General features: G+C 40.7%; 1 protein-coding gene across 1 annotated transcript in view; it reads right to left on the bottom strand.

The window, feature by feature from the left end:
- The window catches only part of CFAP91 (cilia and flagella associated protein 91), a 241,352-nt gene that overhangs the window by 76,865 nt on the left and 148,552 nt on the right, over positions 1-15,935 (bottom strand). The window contains exon 15 of the mRNA XM_053705787.1: positions 13,157-13,305. Coding sequence (XP_053561762.1) covers positions 13,157-13,305 — 149 coding nt within the window. The remainder of the gene's footprint in view (positions 1-13,156; positions 13,306-15,935) is intronic.

Here is a 15,935-nt window from a genome sequence, read left to right as displayed (position 1 = left end):
GGGTGCAGTGGTGACTGGAGCTTTAATTAAAATTTAGAACTGCCTCAAAAAAGACAGGGCGGGCCGTGGACTGAACACACTACAAGAGAAATAAATTTATCAGGTAAGCATAAATTATGTTTTCTCTTGTTAAGTGTGTTCAGTCCACGGGTCATCCATTACTTATGGGATACCAATACCAAAGCTTAAGTACACGGATGATGGGAGGGACAAGGCAGAAACATTAAACAGAAGGAACCACTGCCTGTAGAACCTTTCTCCCAAAACCAGCCTCCGAAGAAGCAAAAGTGTCAAATTTGTAAAATTTTGAAAAGGTATGAAGTGAAGACCAAGTTGCAGCCTTGCAAATCTGATCAACAGAGGCCCCATTCTTAAAGGCCCAGGTGGAAGCCACAGCTCTAGTGGAATGAGCTGTAATTCTTTCAGGAGGCTGCTGTCCAGCAGTCTCATAGGCTAAACGTATTATGCTACGAAGCCAAAAAGAGAGAGAGGTGGCCGAAGCCTTTTGACCTCTCCTCTGACCAGAATAAACGACAAACAGAGAAGAAGTTTGCCGAAAATCTTTAGTTGCCTGTAAGTAGAACTTCAGGGCACGGACTACGTCCAGATTATGCAAAAGACGTTCCTTCTTTGAAGAAGGATTAGGACATAATGAAGGAACAACAATCTCTTGATTGATATTCCTGTTAGAAACAATCTTAGGTAAAAACGCAGGTTTAGTACGCAGAACTACCTTGTCTGAATGAAAAATCAGATAAGGAGAATCGCAATGTAAGGCAGATAACTCAGCGACTCTTCGAGCCGAGGAAATAGCCATCAAAAACAGAACTTTCCAAGATAAAAGCTTAATATCAATGGAATGAAAGGGTTCAAACGGAACACCCTGAAGAACTTTAAGAACCAAGTTTAAGCTCCACGGAGGAGCAACAGTTTTAAACACAGGCTTAATCCTAGCCAAAGCCTGACAAAAAGCCTGGACATCTGGATTCTCTGCCAGACGTTTGTGTAAAAGAATAGACAGAGCAGAAATCTGTCCCTTTAACGAACTAGCGGATAAACCCTTTTCTAAACTTTCTTGTAGAAAAGCCAATATCCTAGGAATCCTAACCTTACTCCATGAGTAACTCTTGGATTCACACCAAAATAAATATTTACGCCATATCTTATGGTAAATTTTTCTGGTAACAGGTTTCCGAGCCTGTATTAACGTATCAATAACCGACTCCGAAAAACCACGCTTTGATAGAATCAAGCGTTCAATCTCCATGCAGTCAGCCTCAGAGAAATTAGGCTTGGATGGTTGAAAGGACCCTGAATTAGAAGGTGATGTTGTCCGACTGAAATCTGATGAACCTCAGTGTTGCTAACTGAGGCCAAGCTAGAAGAGCATTGAATATTGCCCTTAATTCCAGAATGTTTATTGGGAGGAGTTTCTCTTCCTGAGTCCACGATCCCTGAACCTTCAGGGAGTTCCAGACTGCACCCCAGCCTAGTAGGCTGGCATCTGTTGTTACAATCGTCCAATCTGGTCTGCGAAAAGTCATTCCTTTGGACAGATGGACCCGCGACAACCACCAGAGAAGAGAATCTCTGGTCTCCTGGTCCAGATTTAGCAAAGGGGACAGATCTGAGTATTCCCATTCCACTGACTTAGCATGCATAGTTGCAGCGGTCTGAGGTGTAGGCGCGCAAATGGCACTATGTCCATTGCCGCGACCATTAAGCCGATTACTTCCATGCACTGAGCTACTGATGGGCTTGGAATGGAATGAAGGACACGGCAAGCATTTAGGATTTTTGATAACCTGGACTCCGTCAGGTAAATCTTCATCTCTACAGAATCTATAAGAGTCCCTAGAAAGGGAACCCTTGTGAGTGGGAACAGAGAACTCTTTTCCAAGTTCACTTTCCACCCATGCAACCTCAGAAATGCTAGAACTATCTCTGTATGAGACTTTGCATTTTGAAAAGTTGACACTTGTATCAGGATGTCGTCTAGGTACGGAGCCACCGCTATGCCTCGCGGTCTTAGTACCGCCAGAAGCGAGCCCAGAACCTTTGTAAAAATTCTCGGGGCTGTAGCCAACCTGAAGGGAAGAGCTACAAACTGGTAATGCCTGTCTAGAAAGGCAAACCTTAGGTACCGATAATGATCCTTGTGAATCGGTATGTGAAGGTAGGCATCCTTTAAGTCCACTGTGGTCATATACTGACCCTCTTGGATCATGGGCAGGATGGTTCGAATAGTTTCCATTTTGAACGATGGAACCCTTAGGAATTTGTTTAAGATCTTCAGGTCCAAGATTGGCCTGAAGGTTCCCTCTTTTTTGGGGACCACAAACAGGTTTGAGTAAAAACCTTGCCCTTGTTCCGTCCGCGGGACCGGGTGGATCACTCCCATTACTAAGAGGTCTTGTACATGCCTCTTTCTTTATTAGGTTTGTTGATAACCTTGACAGATGAAATCTCCCTTGTTGAGGAGAAGTTTTGAAGTCCAGAAGGTATCCCTGAGATATGATATCCAACGCCCAGGGATCCTGGACATCTCTTGCCCAGGCCTGGGCGAAGAGAGAAAGTCTGCCCCCCACTAGATCCGTTTCCGGATAGGGGGCCCTTTCTTCATGCTGTCTTAGGGGCAGAAATAGGTTTTCTGGCCTGCTTGCCCTTATTCCAGGACTGGTTGCCTTTCCAACCCTGTCTGTAACGAGTAGTAGTCCCTTCCTGCTTTGGAGCGGAGGAAGTTGATGCTGCTCCTGCCTTGAAATTACGAAAGGCACGAAAATTAGACTGTTTGGCCTTTGATTTGGCCCTGTCCTGAGGAAGGGTGTGACCCTTACCTCCAGTAATGTCAGCAATAATTTCTTTGAAGCCGGGCCCGAATAAGGTTTGCCCTTTGAAAGGAATATTAAGCAATTTAGATTTAGAAGTTACATCTGCTGACCAGGATTTAAGCCATAGTGCTCTGCGCGCCTGGATGGCGAATCCGGAGTTCTTAGCCTTTAGTTTGGTTAAATGCACAACGGCATCCGAAACAAATGCATTAGCTAGCTTAAGGGCTTTAAGCTTGTTCATAATCTCATCCAATGGTGCTGTGCGAATAGCCTCTTCCAGAGACTCAAACCAGAATGCCGCTGCAGCAGTGATGGGCGCAATGCATGCAAGGGGCTGTAATATAAAACCTTGTTTAACAAACATTTTCTTAAGGTAACCTTCTAATTTTTTATCCATTGGATCTGAGAAAGCACAACTATCCTCCACCGGGATAGTGGTACGCTTGGCTAAAGTAGAAACTGCTCCCTCCACCTTAGGGACCGTCTGCCATAAGTCTCGTGTGGTGGCGTCTATTGGGAACATTTTTCTAAATATCGGAGGAGGGGAAAAGGGCACACCGGGTCTATCCCACTCCTTGCTAATAATCTCTGTAAGCCTTTTAGGTATAGGAAAAACGTCAGTACACACCGGTACCGCATAGTATTTATCCAGCCTACATAATTTCTCTGGGATTGCAACCGTGTCGCAATCGTTCAGAGCCGCTAAAACCTCCCCTAGCAATACACGGAGGTTCTCAAGCTTAAATTTAAAATTTGAAATTTCTGAATCCGGTCTCCCCGGATCAGATCCGTCACCCACAGAATGAAGCTCTCCGTCCTAATGTTCTACAAATTGTGACGCAGTATCGGACATGGCTCTCATGTCATCGGCGCGCTCTTAACTCAGGCAAATTAGATAATACTTCTTTCATAACATTAGCCATATCATGGCAAGAAAGGGTATAAAAGAAGAAAATCTAATGACATGGCCTCCTTGTTCACCTGATCTGAACCCCATTGAGAACCTGTGGTCCATCATCAAATGTGAGATTTACAAGGAGGGAAAACAGTACACCTCTCTGAACAGTGTCTGGGAGGCTGTGGTTGCTGCTGCACGCAATGTTGATGGTGAACAGATCAAAACACTGACAGAATCCATGGATGGCAGGCTTTTGAGTGTCCTTGCAAAGAAAGGTGGCTATATTGGTCACTGATTTGTTTTTGTTTTGTTTTTGAATGTCAGAAATGTATATTTGTGAATGTTGAGATGTTATATTGGTTTCACTGGTAAAAATAAATAATTGAAATGGGTATATATTTGTTTTTTGTTAAGTTGCCTAATAATTATGCACAGTAATAGTCACCTGCACACACAGATATCCCCCTAAAATAGCTATAACTAAAAACAAACTAAAAACTACTTCCAAAACTATTCAGCTTTGATATTAATGAGTTTTTTGGGTTCATTGAGAACATGGTTGTTGTTCAATAATAAAATGAATCCTCAAAAATACAACTTGCCTAATAATTCTGCACTCCCTGTAAATGCAGCCACCAATCAGCAGCTAGAACCTAGGTTCTTTGCTGCTCCTGAGCTTGCCTAGATAAACCTTTCAGAAAAGGAAAACAAGAGAAGGAAGCAAATTAAATAATAGAAGTAAATTGGAAAGTAGTTTAAAATGGTATGATCTATTTGAATAATGAAATAAATGTTTTGGGTTTCATCTCCCTTTAAGTGTTTCAGCGCAATCAGCGATATGAAGTAAATCATTTTCGTTTGATAGTTTGCAGATGGAAACAGATGAAAATGCTATGCAAATAAAGAGTTTAAGTTATATTTAGACTTAAAGGGAGCAGGGAATTTTAAGCAACTTTCTAATTCACTCCAATTACCAATTTTTCTTCGTTCTCTTGCATACTTTATTTGAAAAAGAAAGCATCTAAGCTAAGGAGCCAGCCAATTTTTGTTTCAGACACTGGACAGCACTTGTTTATTGGTGCAGTCCAATCAGCAAGAGAATGAAGAAAAAACATAATTTATGTAAGCATTTACCTGATAAATTAATTTCTTTCATATTGGCAAGAGTCCATGAGCTAGTGACGTATGGGATATACAATCCTACCAGGAGGGGCAAAGTTTCCCAAACCTCAAAATGCCTATAAATACACCCCTCACCACACCCACAATTCAGTTTAACGAATAGCCAAGCAGTGGGGTGATAAAGAAAGGAGCATAAAGCATAAACCAAGAAATTGGAATAATTGTGCTTTATACAAAAAAATCATAACCACCACAAAAAAGGGTGGGCCTCATGGACTCTTGCTAATATGAAAGAAATTAATTTATCAGGTAAATTCTTACATAAATTATGTTTTCTTTCATGTAATTGGCAAGAGTCCATGAGCTAGTGACGTATGGGATAGCAATACCCAAGATGTGGAACTCCACGCAAGAGTCACTAGAGAGGGAGGGATAAGTAATAAAGACAGCCAATTCCGCTGAAAAAATTAATCTACAACCCAAATTATAAGTTTTAATCTTATAATGGAAAAGAAAAAAAACTGAAATTATAAGCAGAAGAATCAAACTGAAACAGCTGCCTGAAGAAATTTTCGACCAAAAACTGCTTCTGAAGAAGAAAAAACATCAAAATGGTAGAATTTAGTAAATGTATGCAAAGACCACCAAGTTGCTGCTTTGCAAATCTGATCAACTGAAGCTTCATTCTTAAAAGCCCAGGAAGTGGAAACTGACCTAATAGAATGAGCTGTAATCCTCTGAGGCGGGGATTTACCCGACTCCAAATAAGCGTGATGAATCAAAAGCTTTAACCAAGATGCCAAAGAAATGGCAGAAGCCTTCTGACCTTTCCTAGAACCAGAAGAGAGAACTAATAGACTAGAAGTCTTGCTGAAAACTTTAGTAGCTTCAACATAATACTTCAAAGCTCTCACCACATCCAAAGAATGTAAGGATCTCTCCAGAGAATTCTTAGGATGGGGATACAAAGAAGGGAAAACAATTTCCCTACTAATGTTGTTGGAATTCATAACTTTAGGTAAGAATTTAAATGAAGTCCGCAAAACTGCCTTATCCTGATGAAAAATCAGAAAAGGAGACTCACAAGAAAGAGCAGATAATTCAGAAACTCTTCTAGCAGAAGAGATGGCCAAAAGAAACAACACTTTCCAAGAAAGCAATTTAATGTCCAAAGAATGCATAGGCTCAAACGGAGGAGCCTGTAAAGCCTTCAAAACCAAATTAAGACTCCAAGGAGGAGAGATTGATTTAATGACAGGCTTGATGCGAACCAAAGCCTGTACAAAACAATGAATATCAGGGAGTTTAGCATTTTTTCTGTGGAATAAAACAGAAAGAGCAGAGATTTGTCCTTTCAAGGAACTTGCAGACAAACCCTTATCCAAACCATCCTGAAGAAACTGTAAAATTCTAGGAATTCTAAAAGAATGCCAAGAGAATTTATGAGAAGAACACCATGAAATGTAAGTCTTCCAAACTTGATAATAAATCTTTCTAGAAACAGATTTACGAGCCTGCAACATATTATTAATCACTGAGTCAGAGAAACCTCTATGACTAAGCGTTCAATTTCCATACCTTCAAATTTAATGATTTGAGATCTTGATGGAAAAACGGACCTTGAGATAGAAGGTCTGGCCTTAGTGGAAGTGGCCATGGTTGGCAACTGGACATCCGGACAAGATCCGCATACCAAAACCTGTGAGCCCATGCTGGAGCCACCAACAGCACAAACGATTGCTCCATGATGATCTTGGAAATCACTCTTGGAAGAAGAACTAGAGGCGGAAAAATATAGGCAGGTTGATAACTCCAGGGAAGTGTCAATGCATCCACTGCTTCCGCCTGAGGATCCCTGGACCTGGACAGGTACCTGGGAAGTTTCATGTTTAGATGAGATGCCATCAGATCTATTTCTGGAAGCCCCCACATCTGAACAATTTAAAAAAACTCATCTGGGTGAAGAGACCACTCTCCCGGATGTAAAGTTTGACGACTGAGATAATCCGCTTCCCAATTGTCTATACCTGGGATATGGACCGCAGAAATTAGACAGGAGCTGGATTCTGCCCAAACAAGTATCTGGGATACTTCTTTCATAGCCTGAGGACTGTGAGTCCCACCCTGATGATTGACATACGCCACAGTTGTGACATTGTCTGTCTGAAAACAAATAAACGGCTCTCTCTTCAACAGAGGCCAAAACTGAAGAGCTCTGAGAATCGCACGTTCCAAATATTGATTGGTAATCTCGCCTCTTGAGATTTCCAAACCCCTTGTGCTGTCAGAGATCCCCAGACAGCTCCCCAACCTGAAAAACTCGCATCTGTTGTGATCACAGTCCAGGTTGGACGAACAAAAGAGGTCCCTTGAACTATACGATGGTGATCTAACCACCAAGTCAGAGATAGTCGAACATTGGAATTTAAGGATATTAATTGTGATATTCTTGTATAATCCCTGCACCATTGGTTCAGCATACAAAGCTGAAGAGGTCTCATGTGAAAACGAGCAAAGGGGATCGCGTCCGACGCTGCAGTCATGAGACCGAAAACCTCCATGCACATAGCTACTGAAGGGAATGACTAAGACTGAAGGTTCCGACAGGCTGCAACCAATTTCTGTTAGAGACAAAGTCATGGATACTGAATCTATTTGGAAACCTAAAAAGGTAACCCTTGTCTGAGGAATCAAAGAACTTTTTGGTAAATTGATCCTCCAACCATGTCTTTGAAGAAACAACACTAGTTGATTTGTGTGAGATTCTGCAGAACGTAAAGACTGAGCAAGTACCAAGATATCGTCCAAATAAGGAAACACCGCAATACCCCGCTCTCTGATTACAGAGAGTAAGGCACCGAGAACCTTTGAAAAGATCATTGGAGCTGTCGCTAGGCCAAAAGGAAAAGCAATAAATCGGTAATGCTTGTCTAGAAAAGTGAATCTTAGAAACTGATAGTGATCTGGATGGATCGGAATATGAAGATATGCATCCTGTAAGTCAATTGTGGACATATAATGCCCTTGCTGAACAAAAGGCAGAATAGTCCTTATAGTAACCATTTTGAATGTTGGTACTCTTACATAACGATTCAAGACTTTTAGATCCAGAACTGGTCTGAATGAATTTTCTTTCTTTGGGATAATGAACAGATTTGAATAAAACCCCAGACCCTGTTCCTGAAAAGGAACTGGCACGATTACCCCAGATAACTCCAGGTATGAAACATACTTCAGGAAAGCCTGCGATTTCTCTGGGTTCACTGGAATGCGTGAGAGAAAGAAACTTCTCACAGGCGGTCTTACTCTGAAACCTATTCTGTAACCCTGAGAGACAATGTTCTGAATCCAATGATTTTGGACTGAATTTATCCAAACATCCTTGAAAAATGTTAATCTGCCCCCTACCAGCTGAGCTGGAATGAGGGCTGCACCTTCATGCAGACTTTGGGGCTGGTTTAGATCTCTTAAATGGCTTGGAAATATTCCAGATTGAGGAAGGCTTCCAATTGGAGACAGATTCCATAGGGGAAGGACTAGGTTTCGGTTCCTTATTTTGTTGAAAGGAACGAAAACGGTTAGAAGATTTAAATTTACCCTTTAGATTTTTTATCCTGAGGCAAAAAAGCTCCCTTCCCCATAGTGACAGTTGAAATTATAGAATCCAACTGAGAACCAAATAATTTATTACCTTGGAAAGAAAGAGATAGCAATGTCAATTTAGAAGTCATATCAGCATTCCAAGATTTAAGACATAAAGCTCTTCTAGCTAAAATAGCTAAAGACATAGCTCTAACATCAATTCTGATGATATCAAAAATGGCATCACAAATGAAATTATTAGCATGTTGAATTAATTTAACAATGCTATACACATTATGATCTGATACTTGTTGCGCTAAAGTTTCCAACCAAAAAGTTGAGGCAGCTGCAACATCAGCCAAAGAAATAGCAGTCCTAAGAAGATGGCCTGAACATAAATAAGCTTTCCTTAGATAAGATTCAAGCTTCCTATCTAAAGGATCTTTAAAGGAAGTACTATCTTCCGTAGGAATAGTAGTACGTTTAGCAAGAGTAGAGATGGTCCCATCAACTTTGGGGATCTTTTCCCAAAACTCCAATCTATCAGTAGGCAAAGGATACAATTTTTTAAACCCTGAAGAAGGAGTAAAAGAAGTACCCAGTCTATTCCATTCCTTAGAAATCATATCTGAAATAGCATCAGGGACTGGAAAAACCTCTGGAATAACTACATGAGGTTTATAAACCGAATTTAAACGTTTACTAGTTTTAGTATCAAGAGGACTAGTCTCCTCCATGTCTAATGCAATCAACACTTCTTTTAATAAACAACGAATATACTCCATTTTAAATAAATAAGAGGATTTGTCAGTGTCAATATCTGAGGCAGGATCCTCTGAATCAGACAGATCTTCATCAGAGATAGATAAATCAGTATGTTGTCGGTCATTAGAAAATTCATCAACTCTATGATAAGTTTTAAAAGACCTTTTACGTTTATTAGAAGGTGGAATGGCAGACAAAGCCTTCTGAATGGAATCAGAAATAAATTATTTTAATTTTACAGGAATATCCTGAGCATTAGACGTTGATGGAACAGCAACATGTAATGAATTACTACTAATGGAAACATTTTCTGCATGTAAAAGTTTATCATGACAACTATTACAAACCACAGCTGGAGGAACAGTTACCACAAGTTTACAACAAATGCACTTAGCTTTGGTAGAACCGATATCAGGCAGCAGGATTCCAGTAGTAGATTCTGAGACAGGATCAGATTGAGACATCTTGCAGTATGTAAAAGAAAAAACAACATATAAAGCAAAATTATCAATTTCCTTATATGACAGTTTCAGGAATGGGAAAAAATGCAAACAGAATAGGCCTCTGACATAGAAAAAAAGACCAGAGGGAAAAGGAATGAGGTCTTATATAATGAAAAGATGTTTGGCGCCAAGTATGACGCACCACAAACTGACAAACATTTTTTTGCGCCAAAAACGTCCAGAACGAAACTCGAGTGTCATAGATGACGCAACCTTGTGAAAAGACTTGGCGCCAACTAATACGCCGGAAATGACGAATTTGCGTCAAACGTAATTTTCGCGCAAAAAAAGTCTCGCGCCAAGAATGACGCAATAAATTATAGCATTTTGTGCTCTCGCGAGCCTAATACAGCCCGCAATATAGAAAGAGTCAATTTGAAAACCGGTAAGAATTTTTTTTTTTTTTTTAAAGCATTTCCCACATATGAAACTGACAGTCTGCAAAAAGGAAATATACTGATAAACCTGAATCATGGCAAATATAAGTACAATACATATATTTAGAACTTTATATATAAAGTGCCAAACCATAGCTGAAAGTGTCTTAAGTAATGAAAACATACTTACCAAAAGACACCCATCCACATATAGCAGATAGCCAAACCAGTACTGAAATAGTTATCAGCAGAGGTAATGGAATATGAGAGTATATCGTTGATCTGAAAAGGGAGGTAGGAGATGAATCTCTACGACCGATAACAGAGAACCTATGAAATAGACCCCCGTGAGGAAAACCATTGCATTCAATAGGTGATACTCTCTTCACGTCCCTCTGACATTCGCTGTACTCTGAGAGGAATCGGGCTTCAACAATGCTGAGAAGCGCATATCAACGTAGAAATCTTAGCACAAACTTACTTCACCACCTCCATAGGAGGCAAAGTTTGTAAAACTGATTTGTGGGTGTGGTGAGGGGTGTATTTATAGGCATTTTGAGGTTTGGGAAACTTTGCCCCTCCTGGTAGGATTGTATATCCCATACGTCACTAGCTCATGGACTCTTGCCAATTACATGAAATAAATTAATAATAGGAGTAAATTAGAAAGTTGCTTAAAATTGCTGCTCGATCTGAATCATGAAAGAAAAAAATTGGGTTCAGTGTCCCCTTAAAGTGATATTTTTCAGATAGAGAACACAAGTTTCCAATTTTCTTCTATTATCAAATTAGCTTCAGTCTCATGTTCTTCTTTGTTGCAGAGATATCTAGATAGTTAGCGTGCACATGTCTGAAGCACTACATGACAGGAAATAGTGCTGCCAACACGTGCACACTCCTGAGCTTATATTTCTGCTTTTCAACAAAGGATAACCAAAAAACAAAGAAACCGTGATAATAGACGTTAATTAGAAAGTTGTTTAAAATTGTATGTTCTATCTGAATCATGGGGAAAAAACAAGTATGGGTTTAAAATTAGGTGCATGAAATCCATTTTTTCAGATAGAACATACAATTTTAAAAATTTTCTAATTTACTTCTATTATTAAATTTGCTTCATTCCCTTGATATCCTTTGCTGAAGGAGAGCATTGCACTACTGGCAGCTAGCTGAACACATATAGTCAGTGAATCACAAGAGACAAATGTGTGCAGGCACCAATCAGCAGCTAGCTCCCACTAGTGTAGGATATGTGCATATTCTTTTTTCAACAATGGATACCAAGGGAACAAAGCCCATTTGAAAATAGAAGTGAATTTAAAAGTGGTCTAAACATGGAAGTTTCATTTTGAATTTCCTATCCCTTTAATACTTATGAAACAAAGGTTTATTAATGAAAGGAAGGATTTGTAGAGGAATTTTAGAGATACAGTACATGACTAGGGGCAGGATGGAGATATGTATTTGTATGTATGCCTCCTGGTGGCCAGGTTATGTAGACCCAAGAGTAAGATCATGGACTCTCACTACCATTAGAAACAAATATATATGTGTATGCACGTGTGAAGTGTTTTATGGTTACGTTTCATTGATATTGTACAGCACAGAACTACTGGAGCAGATATTTTGCACGCACTGCTTAGCGCTCGAGCGATATATGAGATGAATCGTATTGCACCCCCCCATAGAGATCTATTATCAGAGGGATTTAGAGCACTCTCGCCGTCTGATGCAGATGTTAGTGTGCACTAGACCAGTGTTTCTCAATTGCGCTCCTCAAGTAAACCCCATACCCCCAAACAGGCCAGGTTCATTATAGCTGAACCAGTGCACAGGTGAAGTAATCAGCTGATCAGTAACCATAGTTACTAACCTGCTCTAACCCATCAGCTGATTATTTCACCTGTGCGCTGCTTCAGCTATAATGAAAACCTGGCCAGTTGGGGGTACTTGAGGGCCGCGGTTGAGAAACAATGCACTAGACTATCACTTGAGCAATAAAATCTAACTTTGGACTAGTAATATGAGCGCAAATGGAAGCACTATTGATTTATTTGGTCTGCTTTTCCTGAAGATAAAGAACATTATGCGGCGTGCAGAGCCCTGACCTCACACATACTGGCGCATTTGTGCAGGACCTCAATTATCTGTCCCTAACTGGTGACAAGAAATAGAAACATTCTAGAGGCTTTGACGGTTTTACATAATTTTAAAAACATGTAATTTGCGTCCAGATCACTTGCAATACAAATCTGACTTTGATGTCTCTAATTAATATTACTGGTAAAAAAACAGCATCCAATCACATTAGAGAGAGTCACTAGCAATACTGAATTTAGTTTTTACTTCCCTATGGTCCAAAATAATTACTTTCATGAAGGTCTTATACACTAAATGTGATATTACCTACAGGTGGAACCAATCTATTCTGCCGTCTGAAGATGCTTTATTTGTTAATATGGAAAGTGAGTGAAAACACTAACTTACTCCTATTAGCAATGTTTCTTCATTCTCTTGCTATCTTTATTTCAAAAGCAGGAATGTAAAGCTTAGGAGCTGGCCCATTTTAGGTTCAGCACCCTGGATAACGCTTACTTATTGGTGGCTACATTTAGCAAACCAATAAGCAAGAGTAACCCAGGTCCTGAACAAAAAAAAAGGGCCGGTTCTTAAGCTTTATACAACAAACCAGAACTTATCAATGGCTGAAACCGTATAAAAAACCCTTGTGAGTGAACTGCTGTGGGACCCTCCTGCACAAAGAGGGGTTACTGACCCAATACAAGTCTGACGCCCTTATGGACTGCCCTACCCACCCCTCGATGTGACACAACTCACTGGAGTCAATCTGAAATCTACAAAAAAACGTAAAATGTGATATTATCTATAGAGTATTTTCCTGAATGTAAAACCACTGTGCGCACGTGACCTTTATATAAAGTGTGATGATGTGCGGCGTGGTTATGTCATGATATTTGTGTTATACTTATTGTGTATGTGGCTATCTAATATGTGACAAAGTGACACCACGTGAGAAAATGTGACACTGTATGTTACACTTTGTGTCTAGCTACTTACCTGTTCTCCATCTCATAGGCAATATCATTTATCTCCTTGGCCTTCTGTTGTATCTCCTCTCGAGCCTGCTCCTCAGCTGTGTGCTCTACAGAATGGAGAATAATGTCCTCCAGGTATGAATCCACCGTTCGCTGATGGATATTGACGACCTGCAGTGAGAGAACATTCACAGATGCTAAACAAGTCACACAGCAAGTACTGTATATTGGTTCAGTTAACTTCTACAACAGCTAGATTACAGCGATATATAATAGTCGTATACCTTACACAAATGCTAGATTACAGCGATATATAATAGTAGTATACCTTACACAAATGCTAGATTACAGCGATATAAAATAGTTGTATACTTTACACAAACGCTAGATTACAGTGATATAGTTGTATACTTTACACAAACGCTAGATTACAGAAATAGGAATACTAGATTACAGCAATATAAAATAGTTGTATATATTACACAAACGCTAGATTACAGCAATATAAAAGTTGTATATATTACACAAATGCTAGATTACAGCGATATAAAAACAAAATTTATGCTTACCTGATAAATTTCTTTCTTTTACGATGTACCGAGTCCACGATTTCATCCTTACTTGTGGGATATTATCCTTCCTAAAAGGAAGTAGCAAAGAGAGCACCACAGCAGAGCTGTCTATATAGCTCCCCCCTTAACTCCACCCCCCAGTCATTCGACCGAAGGCCAAGGAAGAAAAGGAGAAACTATAAGGTGCAGAGGTGACTGAAGTGTTCAATAAAAAAATACTATCTGTCTTGATAGACAGGGCGGGCCGTGGACTCGGCACATCGCAAAAGAAAGAAATTTATCAGGTAAGCATAAATTCTGTTTTCTTTTGCAAGATGTACCGAGTCCACGGTTTCATCCTTACTTGTGGGATACCAATACCAAAGCTTTAGGACACGGATGAAGGGAGGGACAAGACAGGAACCTAAACGGAAGGCACCACAGCTTGCAAAACCTTTCTCCCAAAAATAGCCTCAGAAGAAGCAAAAGTATCAAATTTGGAAAAGGTATGAAGCGAAGATCAAGTCACAGCCTTACAAATCTGTTCAACAGAAGCATCATTTTTAAAAGACCATGTGGAAGCCACTGCTCTAGTGGAGTGAGCTGTAATTCTTTCAGGAGGCTGCTGTCCAGCAGTCTCATAGGCCAAACGGATGATGCTTTTCAGCCAAAAGGAAAGAGAGGTAGCCGTAGCTTTTTGACTTCTGTGCTTTCCAGCATAGACAACAAACAAAGAAGATGATTGGCGAAAATCTTTGGTTGCCTGCAAATAGAACTTCAAAGCACGAACCACGTCCAAGTTGTGCAACAGACGTTCCTTCTTAGAAGAAGGATTAGGACACAGAGAAGGAACAACAATTTCCTGATTGATATTCCTGTTAGAAACAACCTTAGGGAGGAACCCAGGTTTGGTACACAAAACCACCTTATCAGCATAGAAAACAAGATAAGGCAAGTCGCAATGTAATGCAGATAGTTCAGAAACCCTTTGAGCTGAAGAGATAGCAACTAGAAACAGAACTTTCCAAGATAGAAGCTTAATATCTATGGAATGCATGGGTTCAAACGGAACTCCCTGAAGAACATTAAGAACTAAATTTAGACTCCATTGCGGAGCAACAGGTTTAAACACATGCTTGATTCTAAGCCTGAACGTCTGGGACATTAGCCAGACGCTTGTGCAATAGGATAGACAAAGCAGATATCTGTCCCTTTAAGGAACTAGCTGACAATCCTTTTTCCAATCCCTCTTGAAGAAAGGACAAAATCCTAGGAATCCTGATCTTACTCCATGAGTAGCCTTTGGATTCGCACCAAAAAAGATATTTACGCCATATCTTATGATAGATTTTCCTGGTGACAGGCTTTCGAGCCTGAATCAAGGTATCTATGACAGACTCAGAGAAACCGCGCTTTGATAAAATCAAGCGTTCAATCTCCAAGCAGTCAGTTGCAGAGAAATTGGATTTGGATGCTTGAACGGACCTTGAATTAGAAGGTCCCGTCGCAGTGGCAGAGTCCATGGTGGTAGAGATGACATATCCACCAGGTCTGCATACCAAGTCCTGCGTGGCCACGCATGCGCTATCAAAATCACCGAAGCTCTCTCCTGTTTGATTCTTGCATTCAAACGGGGAAGGAGAGGAAAAGGTGGAAACACATAAGCCAGGTTGAACGACCAAGGTACTGCTAGAGCATCTATCAATACTGCCTGAGGATCCCTGGATCTGGATCCGTAACAAGGAAGTTTGGCGTTCTGACGAGACGCCATCAGATTCAATTCTGGTGTGCCCCATAGCTGGACCAGTTGAGCAAACACCTCCGGATGGAGCTCCCACTCCCCCGGATGAAAATTCTGACGACTTAGAAAATCTGCCTCCCAGTTCTCTACCCCTGGGATATAGATCGCTGATAGATGGCAAGAGTGAGTCTGCCCATCGGATTATCCTGGAAACTTCTATCATCGCCAAGGAACTCCTTGTCCCCCCTGATGATTGATATAAGCTACAGTCGTGATGTTGTCCGACTGAAACCTGATGAATCCGGCCGAAGCCAGCTGAGGCCACGCCTGAAGAGCATTGAATATCGCTCTTAATTCCAGAATATTTATCGGTAGGAGGGCCTCCTCCTGAGTCCACAAACCCTGTGCTTTCAGGGAAATCCAGACTGCACCCCAGCCTAGTAGGCTGGCGTCCGTCGTCCCTATAACCCACGCTGGCCTGCGGAAACACATTCCCCTGGACAGGTGAT

The sequence above is a fragment of the Bombina bombina genome, chromosome 3, assembly GCF_027579735.1.
Source record: "Bombina bombina isolate aBomBom1 chromosome 3, aBomBom1.pri, whole genome shotgun sequence".
Taxonomy (NCBI): domain Eukaryota; kingdom Metazoa; phylum Chordata; class Amphibia; order Anura; family Bombinatoridae; genus Bombina; species Bombina bombina.
Note: the sequence above shows the minus strand (reverse complement) of the source record. Positions and strands in the feature narration are given on the sequence as shown.